General features: G+C 48.5%; 1 protein-coding gene across 1 annotated transcript; it reads right to left on the reverse strand.

Moving 5' to 3' along the window:
• Nucleotides 1–739: 739 nt before the first annotated feature.
• Nucleotides 740–11,998, reverse strand: SLC35F6 (solute carrier family 35 member F6). The gene is made up of 8 exons (XM_078884278.1): nt 11,411–11,998; nt 9,687–9,762; nt 8,238–8,409; nt 6,675–6,896; nt 5,955–6,065; nt 4,938–5,181; nt 3,319–3,385; nt 740–2,511 (listed from the first exon to the last, which is right to left on the reverse strand). Exons 1-8 carry the CDS (start codon nt 11,485–11,487, stop codon nt 2,380–2,382), a joined length of 1,101 nt encoding a protein of 366 aa, XP_078740404.1. The 5' UTR covers nt 11,488–11,998; the 3' UTR covers nt 740–2,379.
• Nucleotides 11,999–14,388: the final 2,390 nt, after the last annotated feature.

Below are 14,388 nucleotides of genomic sequence, written 5' to 3' on the forward strand. Positions count from 1 at the left end.
AAAAAGTTTGGAGCGATCCACCACCAGCACCATCACCACCACCATCACCACCACCACCACTGACAACATGAACAATAGAAACACAACGAGGCAGACGCAGCGGCAATGAGCGAAGCGGTGCCAATTAGTTAACTAGTGTATAGTGTAGTGTATAGTGTAGTGTATAGTGTAGTGTATAGTGTAGCGTGTAGTGTGTAGTAGTGTATAGTATAGCGTATAGTGTAGTGTATAGTGTAGTGTATAGTATAGTGTATTGTGTAGTAGTGTATAGTATAGTGTATAGTGTAGTGTATAGTGTAGTGTATAGTGTAGTGTATAGTGTAGCGTGTAGTGTGTAGTAGTGTATAGTATAGTGTATAGTGTAGTGTATAGTGTAGTGTATAGTATAGGTGTATAGTATAGTGTAGCGTGTAGTGTAGCGTGTAGTGTGTTGTAGTGTATAGTGTGTAGTGTAGTGTATAGTGTAGTGTGTCTATGGGTCTATGTGGGTCTCTGTGGGTCGCTGTGTGTGTCTGTGGGTTTCTGTCATTTTTACACTATACACTAAACTCTACTACACTCTACACTACACTATACACTACGCTCCATATGTGTACACAAGGCATTCATCGCTAGTAGCCTAAAGTAAGAGAAGTGAAAATTAAGAATTTTAAATCGAAAACTGTCAGTTCCCTGAGGTTAGACGCGAATTGTGAAATTTGGACTCACTCAGACTCACACACACTACACACACCACACAAACACACACACAGATAGACACACACACACAGACACACACACACAAACACACACACACACACAGACACACACACACACATAGACACACACACACACAGACACACACACACACAGACACACACACACAGACACACACACAGACCCACACACAGACACACAGACTCACACACACAGATACACACACACAAACACACACACACACAAACACACACACACACACAGAGACACACACACACACACACAGACACAGACTCACACACACAGATACACACACACACAAACACACACACACACAAACACAGATAGACACACACACACAGAGACACACACACACAGACACACACACAGACACACACACAGACACACACACACAGACACACACACACAGACACACACACATAGACACACACATAGACACACAGACACACAGACACAGATAGACACTAAGGCTCGTCTCTGATGAGGGATGTCGTCTCTTCCTGTGTCTGTGTGTGTCCACGGCACCGCTCCACACACACACAGACACACACACAGACACACACACAGACACACACAGACACACACACACACACACAGACACACACACACACACAGATAGACACTAAGGCTCGTCTCTGATGAGGGATGTCGTCTCTTCCTGTGTCTGTGTGTGTCCACGGCACCGCTCCACACACACACAGACACAGACACACACACAGACACACACAGACACACACACACACACAGACACAGACACAGACACACACACACACAGACACACACACACAGACACATACACACACAGACACACAGACACACACAGATAGACACTAAGGCTCGTCTCTGATGAGCGAGGTCGTCTCTTCCTGTGTCTGTGTGTGTCCACGGCACCGCTCCACACACACACAGACACAGACACACACACAGACACACACAGACACACACACACACACAGACACAGACACAGACACACACACACACAGACACACACACACAGACACATACACACACAGACACACAGACACACACAGATAGACACTAAGGCTCGTCTCTGATGAGCGAGGTCGTCTCTTCCTGTGTCTGTGTGTGTCCACGGCACCGCTCCACACACACACAGACACAGACACACACACAGACACACACAGACACACACACACACACAGACACAGACACAGACACACACACACACAGACACACACACACAGACACATACACACACAGACACACAGACACACACAGATAGACACTAAGGCTCGTCTCTGATGAGCGAGGTCGTCTCTTCCTGTGTCTGTGTGTGTCCACGGCACCGCTCCACACACACACAGACACAGACACACACACAGACACACACAGACACACACACACACACAGACACAGACACAGACACACACACACACAGACACACACACACAGACACATACACACACAGACACACAGACACACACAGATAGACACTAAGGCTCGTCTCTGATGAGCGAGGTCGTCTCTTCCTGTGTCTGTGTGTGTCCACGGCACCGCTCCACACACACACAGACACAGACACACACACAGACACACACAGACACACACACACACACAGACACAGACACAGACACACACACACACAGACACACACACACAGACACATACACACACAGACACACAGACACACACAGATAGACACTAAGGCTCGTCTCTGATGAGCGAGGTCGTCTCTTCCTGTGTCTGTGCGTGTCCACGGCACCGCGTCACGACGGGGGAGAGAAGTCCGTTGTAGATGACGGCTCCACTCAGTAGGATGATGAAGCCAATCACCTAGAGACACACACACAGAGAGACACACAGAGAGATAGACACACACAGATAGACACACAGATAGACACACACATATATACACACACACAGACACACACACACACACAGAGACACACAGTGAGACACACACAGAGAGACACACACAGATAGACACACACACAGATAGACACACACACACAGAGAGACACAGAGACACACACAGAGAGACACACAGAGAGACACACAGATAGACACAGAGACACACGCACAGAGACACACACAGATAGACACACACAGAGTGAGACACACACAGAGACACACACACAGATAGACACAGAGACACACACACAGATAGACATAGACACACACAGAGAGACACACACAGATAGACATAGACACACACAGTGAGACACACACATAGACACACACAGAGACACACACAGATACACACACACACAGATAGACACACAGATAGACACACACAGATACATAGATCGACACACACACAGATAGACACACACACACATACAGAGACACACACAGAGAGACACACACACAGACACACACAGATAGACACACACAGAGAGACACACAGTGAGACACACACAGAGAGACACACACAAATAGACACACACACACAGAGAGACACACGGAGAGAGACAGGGATGTGTCTGATGTTGATAATGATGTTGTTGATGTTGATGATGTTGATGATGTTGCAGATGTTGTTGATGTTGTTGATGATGATGTTGATGATGATGTCGATGTAGTTTATGTTCATGTTGTTGATGTTGTTGTTTATGATGTTGATGATGTTGATGATGTTACCTGGAGATATTTGAAGCTCTCCCATCTCAGGATGAGGCTCACAGCCCAAATCACCACCGTCCTCAGACTATGCAGGGACAACAACAACATCAACAACATTAGCAACAACATCATCATCAACATCAACAACAACATCAACAACAACAGCATCATCAACATCAACAACATCATCATCATCAACAACAACATCAACATCATCATCAACAACAACATCAACACCAACAACAACATCAACATCACCATCATCACCAACATCAACATCATCATCAACATCATCATCATCACCAACAACAACATCAACATCACCAACATCAACATCATCATCATCAACAACATCATCAACATCACCATCATCAACAACATCATCAACAACATAATCAACATCAACATCATCGACATCACCAACAACATCAACAACAACTTCAACAACATCACCAACATCAACATCATAATCATCAACAACATCACAAACAAATACATCAACAACAACAACATCAACAACATCAACAACATCACCAACATCAACAACATCATCACCAACAACATCAACATCACCAACAACATCAACATCACCAACAACAACATCATCATAATCATCATCAACATCAACATCATCATAATCATCATCAACATCATCAACAACATCATCATCAACAACATCATCAACAACATCATCATCGACATCACCAACAACATCAACATCATCAACATCAACATCATCAACAACATCATCAACAACATCATCATCAACAACATCATCAACAACATCATCATCAACATCATCAACAACATCATCATCAACAACATCATCAACAACATCATCATCGACATCACCAACAACATCAACATCATCAACATCAACATCATCAACAACATCATCAACAACATCATCATCAACATCATCAACAACATCATCATCAACATCATCATCATCAACAACATCAACAACTGTTTTGCCTCACGGCAGATGGAGGGGGGTGTACGTACTGTATGTACACAGGAATTTCCTGTTTTTATGCAAATTCTGGTCACGTGACCAGGAAGTTGCGATTTGAGATTCCCGCTCGACCACGCGACGTCGGCCATTTTACACACATAATCCAATATGGCGGCACGCATCGCGTCCCAGTGAAACCAGCCGCAATTCATCTTCTTGGCTCTTTCGGTAAAGTCACGTAGAAGGGAAGTAATAAAATAATAAAAATAAAACATGATAAAATAATTCTCACGACGTTTCAGCCACAACGCAAGCAGCCGTCTTCAGGTGTTGCACCGCCTTCTCGACAGACCTGTTCTCCACCTGAAGACGGCTGCTTGCGTTGTGGCCGAAACGTCGTGAGAATTATTTAATCATGTTTTATTTTTATTATTTTATTATTTTCCTTCTACGTGACTTTACCGAAAGAACCAAGAAGATGAATCCCTGCAGTCACGAAAGCTTTAAATCGAAATTTTACATCAACATCATAAACAACATCATAAACAACATCATCATCATCAGCAACAACGTCATCAACAACATCAACAGCATCACGTTACCAGGAGCGCTATACAACATTCCCCCGCCCGCCCGCCCCACCGCTGAGACCCCCCCCCAACGCCCCCCCCCCCCGCGTCACCTGTCCAGCACCATCCTCGTGGTGGCGCTCATCTCCTTGGTGACGCTGATGCCGGCGAAGTTGAAGAAGGCGATGCTGAGCACGTTGAGCGCCACGGCGCCCGCCACGGCGCTGCTGTGGCCCATCTGGCAGAAGCCGTCGAGGGCGTCCTCCAGCACGCCGCGGGGGTTGTCCGAGAAGCCGCGGGCCGGGATGAAGTACATGGGGATCAGGAGCAGGGAGAGGATGGAGAAGCCGAAGAGACCTACAGAGACACGGGGAGACACGGTGAGACACGGGGAGACACGGGGAGACACGGGGAGACACGGTGAGACACGGTGAGACACGGGGAGGCACGGAGAGACACGGTGAGACACGGTGAGACACGGGGAGGCACGGAGAGACACGGTGAGACACGGGGAGACACGGAGAGACACGGTGAGACACGGGGAGACACGGAGAGACACGGTGAGACACGGTGAGACACGGTGAGACACGGTGAGACATGGTGAGACACGGGGAGACACGGGGAGACACGGTGAGACACGGGGAGACACGGTGAGACACGGGGAGACACGGAGAGACACGGTGAGACACGGTGAGACACGGGGAGACACGGTGAGACACGGTGAGACACGGTGAGACACGGTGAGACACGGGGAGACACGATGAGACACGGGGAGACACGGTGGGAGGAAGGGAGAGACACGAGGAGACACACGGGGAGACACGGTGAGACACGGTGAGACACGGGGAGGCACGGAGAGACACGGGGAGACACGGTGGGTGGGAGAGTGAGTTGGTGAGTTGGTGAGTTGGTGAGTTGGTGGGTGAGTCGGTGACTGACTGAGTGAGTTGGTGAGTGAGTTGGTGAGTTGGTGACTGAGTGGGTGAGTTGGTGAGTTGGTGAGTGAGTGGGTGAGTGGGTGACTGAGTGAGTGGGTGAGTGAGTGGGTGAGTGGGTGAGTGGGTGAGTGGGTGACTGAGTGGGTGAGTGAGTGGGTGAGTGAGTGAGTGGGTGAGTTGGTGGGCGAGCACCTTCGTTGCCCACAGCCTGCAGGGGGTGGATGTCGTCTTTGTAAATGAATTTCTCCTCCACGACCATCTGCACGGCCGCCACGATCTGAGCCAAGATGATCAGCAGGTCACCTAGAACACCACAACGACAACCACGTAGTGAGTAGTGTGTAGTGTAGTGTATAGTGTAGTGTAGTGTGTAGTGTATAGTGTATAGTGTAGTGTATAGTGTAGTGTATAGTGTAGTGTATAGTCGACAGTGCAGTACATATTGTAGTGTATAGTGTAGTGTATAGTCGACAGTGCAGTACATATTGTAGTGTATAGTGTAGTGTATAGTCGACAGTGCAGTACATATTGTAGTGTATAGTGTAGTGTATAGTCGACAGTGCAGTACATATTGTAGTGTATAGTGTAGTGTATAGTGTAGTGTATAGTGTAGTGTGTAGTGTATAGTGTAGTGTATAGTGTAGTGTGAAGTGTAGTGTGTAGTGTAGTGTATAGTGTAGTGTATAGTGTAGTGTGTAGTGTAGTGTATAGTGTAGTGTATAGTGTAGTGTATAGTGTATAGTGTAGTGTGTAGTGTATAGTGTAGTGTATAGCGTAGTGTATAGTGTAGTGTGTAGTGTAGTGTATAGTGTAGTGTATAGTGTAGTGTATAGTGTAGTCTATAGTGTAGTGTATAGTGTAGTGTATAGTCGACAGTGTAGTACATATTGTAGTGTAACCACCACATCTCACCGGTGATGATCTCGCTGAGTCGGTGCGATTCCGAGGCTCCGCCCCCGCCACTGAGGAAGTCGGCCATGCCGACGACGACCAGGCCCGCGATGGTGAGGCCCACGCCGGCCCAGTGCGACGCGGTGAGACGCCGGCCCAGGAAGCCGACGGACAGGAGCCCCGTGAACACCACGACGGCTCCACGCAGCATCTGGAAGCTGGAGGCACTCGTGAGATTCAGGGCTGTCGGAGAGAGAGATGTGGTCGTGATTACACTATACACTACACTATACACTACACTATACACTACACTATACACTACACTATACACTACACTACACTATACACTACACTATACACTACACTATACACTACACTACACACTACACTACACACTACACTATACACTACACACTATACACTATACACTACACTATACACTACACTATACACTACACTATACACTACACTATACACTACACTATACACTATACACTACACTATACACTATACACTACACTATACACTACACTATACACTATACACTACACTATACACTACACTATACACTACACACTACACTATACACTACACTATACACTACACTATACACTACACTATACACTACACTACACTATACACTATACACTACACTATACACTATACACTACACTATACACTACACTATACACTACACTACACTACACACTACACTATACACTACACTATACTACACTATACACTACACTATACACTACACTATACACTACACTACACTATACACTACACTACACTATACACTACACTATACACTACACTATACACTACACTATACACTATACACTACACTATACACTACACTATACACTACACTATACACTACACTATACACTATACACTACACTATACACTACACTATACACTACACTATACACTACAATATACACTACACTATACACTACACTATACACTACACACTATACACTACACTACACACTATACACTACACTATACACTATACACTACACTATACACTATACACTACACTATACACTACACTATACACTACACTATACACTACACCATACACTATACACTACACACTACACTACACTATACACTACACTACACTATACACTACACTATACTACACTATACACTACACTACACTATACACTACACTACACTATACACTACACTACACTATACACTACACTACACTATACACTACACTACACTATACACTACACTATACACTATGCACTACACTACACTATACACTACACTACACTATACACTACACTATACACTACACTACACTATACACTACACTACACTATACACTACACTATACACTACACTATACACTACACTATACACTACACTACTATACACTATACACTACACTATACACTACACTATACACTACACTATACACTACACTATACACTACACTACACACTACACCATACACTACACTATACACTACACTATACACTACACACTACACTATACACTACACACTATACACTATACTACACACTATACACTACACTATACACTACACTGTAGTGTAGGTCTCACCGATGTACATGAGCGACGTGGCCGTCATGTCGCAGAGCGCCGGGATCACGAAGATGGGCCTGACAGAGCGCCGCACGGACACAGAGCTGCCGGGGTCCGTGCGGCGCTCACGGACAACGTGGAGCAGATAGACGAAGAGGCAGGAGAGCTCCCCCAGGAACATGCCACTCGCCTAGTCTCAGAGAGAGACACAGAGACAGAGAGAGAGACACACAGAGAGACAGAGACAGAGACACTGAGTGAGTGAGTGACTGAGTGAGTGACTGAGTGAGTGAGTGACTGAGTGACTGAGTGTAGTAGTAGTGGTAGTAGTAGTATTGGTACTATAGTAGTAGTATTGGTGGTACCTGTAGGAATGAGTGAGTGACTGAGTGAGTGACTGAGTGAGTGACTGAGTGACTGAGTGTAGTAGTAGTGGTAGTAGTAGTATTGGTACTATAGTAGTAGTATTGGTGGTACCTGTAGGAATGAGTGAGTGACTGAGTGAGTGACTGAGTGAGTGACTGAGTGACTGAGTGACTGAGTGAGTGACTGAGTGAGTGACTGAGTGACTGAGTGAGTGAGTGACTGAGTGACTGAATGAGTGACTGAGTGACTGAATGAGTGACTGAGTGAGTGGTTGAATGACTGAGTGACTGAGTGAGTGACTGATTGAGTGAGTGACTGAGTGACTGAGTGAGTGACTGAGTGACTGAATGAGTGACTGAGTGAGTGGTTGAGTGACTGAGTGAGTGACTGAGTGACTGAGTGAGTGACTGAGTGTAGTGGTAGTAGTATCGGTACTATAATAGTATTGGTACTATAGTAGTAGTATTGATACTATAGTAGTAGTATTGATACTATATTTTGGTGGTACCTGTAGGAATGGGTGATTGACTGAGTGATTGAGTGTAGTAGTAGTATTGGTACTATAATAGTATTAGTACTATAGTAGTAGTATTGGTACTATAATAGTATTAGTACTATAGTAGTAGTATTGGTACTATAGTTTGCTGGTACCTGCAGGAATGGGTGAGTGACTCAGTGAGTGAGTGACTGAGTGACTGAGTGTAGTGGTGGTAGTATTGATACTATAATAGTATTGGTACTATAGATTAGTAGTATTGGTACTATATATTGCTGGTACCTGCAGGAATGGGTGAGTGACTGAGTGAGTGAGTGACTGAGTGACTGAGTGACTGAGTGTAGTGGTAGTAGTATTGATACTATAATAGTATTGGTACTATAGTAGTAGTACTGATACTATATATTGCTGGTACCTGTAGGAATGGGTGAGTGACTGAGTGACTGAGTGAGTGTAGTGGTAGTAGTACTGGTACTATAGTAGTAGTATTGATACTATATATTGCTGGTACCTGCAGGAATGAGTGAGTGAGTGAGTGACTGACTGAGTGAGTGTAGTAGTATTGGTACTATAGTAGTAGTACTGATACTATAGTTTGCTGGTACCTGCAGGAATGGATGATTGAATTCCCTGGGCTCTGAGTTGGGGTCGCAGCCGGGAGCCAGAGATGTATCAGCCCACCTGAGCCGACCAATCACAGCGCGGCGTGAGACAACCAATCAGAGAGAGACTCACACATCGACCAATCACAGCGCGGCGTGAGACAACCAATCAGAGAGAGACTCGCACATCGACCAATCACAGCGCGGCGTGAGACAACCAATCAGAGAGAGACTCGCACATCGACCAATCACAGCGCGGTGTGAGACAACCAATCAGAGAGAGACTCACACATCGACCAATCACAGCGCGGCGTGAGACAACCAATCAGAGAGAGACTCGCACATCGACCAATCACAGCGCGGCGTGAGACAACCAATCAGAGAGAGACTCACACATCGACCAATCACAGCGCGATGTGAGACAACCAATCAGAGAGAGACTCACACATCGACCAATCACGGCGCGGCGTGAGACAACCAATCAGAGAGAGACTCGCACATCGACCAATCACGGCGCGGCGTGAGACTTACAACCAATCATCAGTCACTCTCAAACTGACCAATCACAGCAGGTGAAGTTGACACGTGGGGGAAGGGGTGTGGTTGTCACGTGACCTGCCCCAGGCGAGTGTCACGTGACACTCGCCTGGGGTAAGTCACGTGACAACCACCCCACTCACACACCCACCCACTCACTCACCCACCCACCCACTTACTCACTCACCCACTCACTCACCCACTCACCCACCCACCCACTCACTCACCCACCCACCCACTTACTCACTCACCCACTCACTCACCCACTCACCCACCCACCCACTCACTCGCTCACCCACTCACTCACCCACTCACTCACCCACCCACTCACTCACCCACCCACTCACCCACCCACCCACTCACTCGCTCACCCACTCACTCACTCACCCACCCACCCACTTACTCACTCACCCACTCACTCACCCACCCACCCACCCACCCACTCACTCGCTCACCCACTCACTCACCCACTCACTCACCCACCCACCCACTCACTCACCCACTCACCCACCCACTCACCCACCCACCCACTCACTCGCTCACCCACTCACTCACCCACTCACTCACCCACCCACCCACTCACTCGCCCACTCACCCACCCACCCACTCACTCGCCCACCCACTCACTCGCTCACCCACTCACTCACCCACTCACTCACCCACCCACCCACTCACTCACCCACCCACTCACCCACCCACTCACTCACTCGCCCACCCACTCACTCGCTCACCCACTCACTCACTCACTCACCCACCCACTCACCCACCCACTCACTCACTCACTCACCCACTCACCCACTCACTCACTCACTCACCCACTCACTCACTCACTCACCCACTCACTCACTCACCCACCCACCCACCCACTCACTCACCCACCCACTCACCCACTCACTCACTCACTCACCCACACACTCACCCACACACTCACCCACACACTCAACCACCCACTCACCCACTCACTCACACACTCACTCACCCACCCACTCACCCACCCACTCACCCACTCACTCACCCACTCACCCACCCACTCACCCACTCACCCACCCACTCACCCACACACTCACCCACCCACTCACCCACTCACTCACACACTCACTCACCCACCCACTCACCCACCCACTCACCCACTCACTCACCCACTCACCCACCCACTCACCCACTCACCCACCCACTCACCCACTACTCACTTTGCTGACAAGGTGTTTATCGACCCAGTGATGAGCATGAGGAAGGCGAGGAACAGCTGGTACCTTGTCCAGGCCATCTCCACCACACACACAACACACACACCACCGGTGATGTGTCTCTCTCGCTGTGTCTCTCTCTGTGTCTGTCTGTCTCGCTGTCTGTCTGTCTCGCTGTCTGTCTCGCTGTGTCTGTCTCTGTGTCTCTGTGTGTGTCTGTGTGTCTCTGTGTCTCTCACTGTGTCTGTCTGTCTCGCTGTGTCTCTCTGTGTCTCTCTGTCTGTCTCTCTGTGTCTGTGTGTCTCTGTGTCTCTCTGTGTGTCTCTCTCGCTGTGTCTCTCACTGTGTCTGTCTGTCTCGCTGTGTCTCACTGTCTCACTCTGTCTCTCTGTGTGTCTCACTGTGTCTCTCTGTCTCTCTGTGTGTCTCACTGTCTCTCTGTGTCTGTGTGTCTCTGTGTGTCTCTCTGTCTGTCTCTATCTCTCTGTCTCTGTATGTCTCTCTGTCTCTCTGTCTCTCTGTGTCTGTGTCTCGTTGTCTCTCGCTGTCTCTGGATGAGGCGATCTCTCTCTTGCTTCCTCTTCCAGCCAAGTTCACGTGACTGGGGAATCGATTTCAAGGAATCGACGCCGGAATCATCAAATCCATTCAGCACACTCAACACAGAGATACATAGAGACCCATAGATATACATAGAGACTCATAGAGACACACAGAGACCCACAGAGACACACAGAGACTCATAGAGACACACAGAGACCCACAGAGACACACAGAGACACACAGAGACTCACAGAGACACACAGAGACCCACAGAGACACACAGAGACACACAGAGACACACAGAGACTCACAGAGACCCACAGAGACCCACAGAGACACACAGAGACCCACAGAGACTCACAGAGACCCACAGAGACACACAGAGACCCACAGAGACCCACAGAGACACACAGAGACTCACAGAGACCCACAGAGACCCACAGAGACACACAGAGACACACAGAGACACACAGAGACTCACAGAGACCCACAGAGACACACAGAGACTCACAGAGACCCACAGAGACCCACAGAGACACACAGAGATACACAGAGACTCACAGAGACCCAAAGAGACACACAGAGACCCACAGAGACACACAGAGACTCAGAGACACACAGAGACTCACAGAGACCCACAGAGACTCACAGAGACACACAGAGACTCACAGAGACACACAGAGACACACAGAGACACACAGAGACACACAGAGACTCACAGAGACACACAGAGACACACAGAGACTCACAGAGACACACAGAGACCCACAGAGACACACAGAGACACACAGAGACCCACAGAGACACACAGAGACTCACAGAGACACACAGGGACACACAGAGACTCACAGAGACCCACAGAGACTCACAGAGACACACAGAGACACACAGAGACTCACAGAGACACACAGAGACACACAGAGACCCACAGAGACACACAGAGACACACAGAGACACACAGAGACTCACAGAGACACACAGAGACTCAGAGACCCACAGTGGACACACAGAGACACACAGAGACCCACAGAGACACACAGAGACACACAGAGACCCACAGAGACACACAGAGACTCACAGAGACCCAAAGAGACACACAGAGACCCACAGAGACACACAGAGACTCAGAGACACACAGAGACTCACAGAGACCCACAGAGACACACAGAGACTCACAGAGACTCACAGAGACACATAGAGACTCAGAGACACACAGAGACTCACAGAGACCCACAGAGACCCACAGAGACACACAGAGACTCAGAGACACACAGAGACTCACAGAGACCCACAGAGACCCACAGAGACTCACAGAGACTCACAGAGACACACAGAGACACACAGAGACTCACAGAGACCCACAGAGACACACAGAGGCTCACAGAGACTCACAGAGACCCACAGAGACTCACAGAGACACACAGGGACACACAGAGACTCACAGAGACCCACAGAGACCCACAGAGACACACAGAGACACACAGAGACTCACAGAGACACACAGAGACTCACAGAGACCCACAGAGACGCACAGAGACGCACAGAGACTCACAGAGACCCACCGAGACACACAGAGACACACAGAGACCCACAGAGACCCACAGAGACACACAGAGACACACAGAGACACACAGAGACCCACAGTGGACACACAGAGACACACAGAGACACACAGAGACCCACAGAGACACACAGAGACCCACAGAGACACACAGAGACACACAGAGACACACAGAGACCCACAGAGACACACAGAGACGCACAGAGACCCACAGAGACCCACAGAGACACACAGAGACTCACAGAGACCCACAGAGACTCACAGAGACCCACAGAGACACACAGAGACCCACAGAGACACACAGAGACTCACAGAGACCCACAGAGACACACAGAGACTCACAGAGACTCACAGAGACCCACAGAGACTCACAGAGACTCACAGAGACCCACAGAGACACACAGAGACCCACAGAGACACACAGAGACACACAGAGACTCACAGAGACACACAGAGACCCACAGAGACACACAGAGACCCACAGAGACACACAGAGACACACAGAGACTCACAGAGACTCACAGAGACCCACAGAGACACACAGAGACCCACAGAGACACACAGACACACAGAGACCCACAGAGACACACAGAGACTCACAGAGACACACAGAGACTCACAGAGACCCAAAGAGACACACAGAGACCCACAGAGACACACAGAGACTCAGAGACACACAGAGACTCACAGAGACCCACAGAGACACACAGAGACTCACAGAGACACACAGAGACTCACAGAGACACACAGAGACACACAGAGACCCACAGAGACTCACAGAGACTCACAGAGACACACAGAGACTCAGAGACACACAGAGACACACAGAGACTCACAGAGACCCACAGAGACACACAGAGGCTCACAGAGACTCACA

Source organism: Lampetra fluviatilis, chromosome 81 (assembly GCF_964198595.1).
Source record: "Lampetra fluviatilis chromosome 81, kcLamFluv1.1, whole genome shotgun sequence".
Taxonomy (NCBI): domain Eukaryota; kingdom Metazoa; phylum Chordata; class Hyperoartia; order Petromyzontiformes; family Petromyzontidae; genus Lampetra; species Lampetra fluviatilis.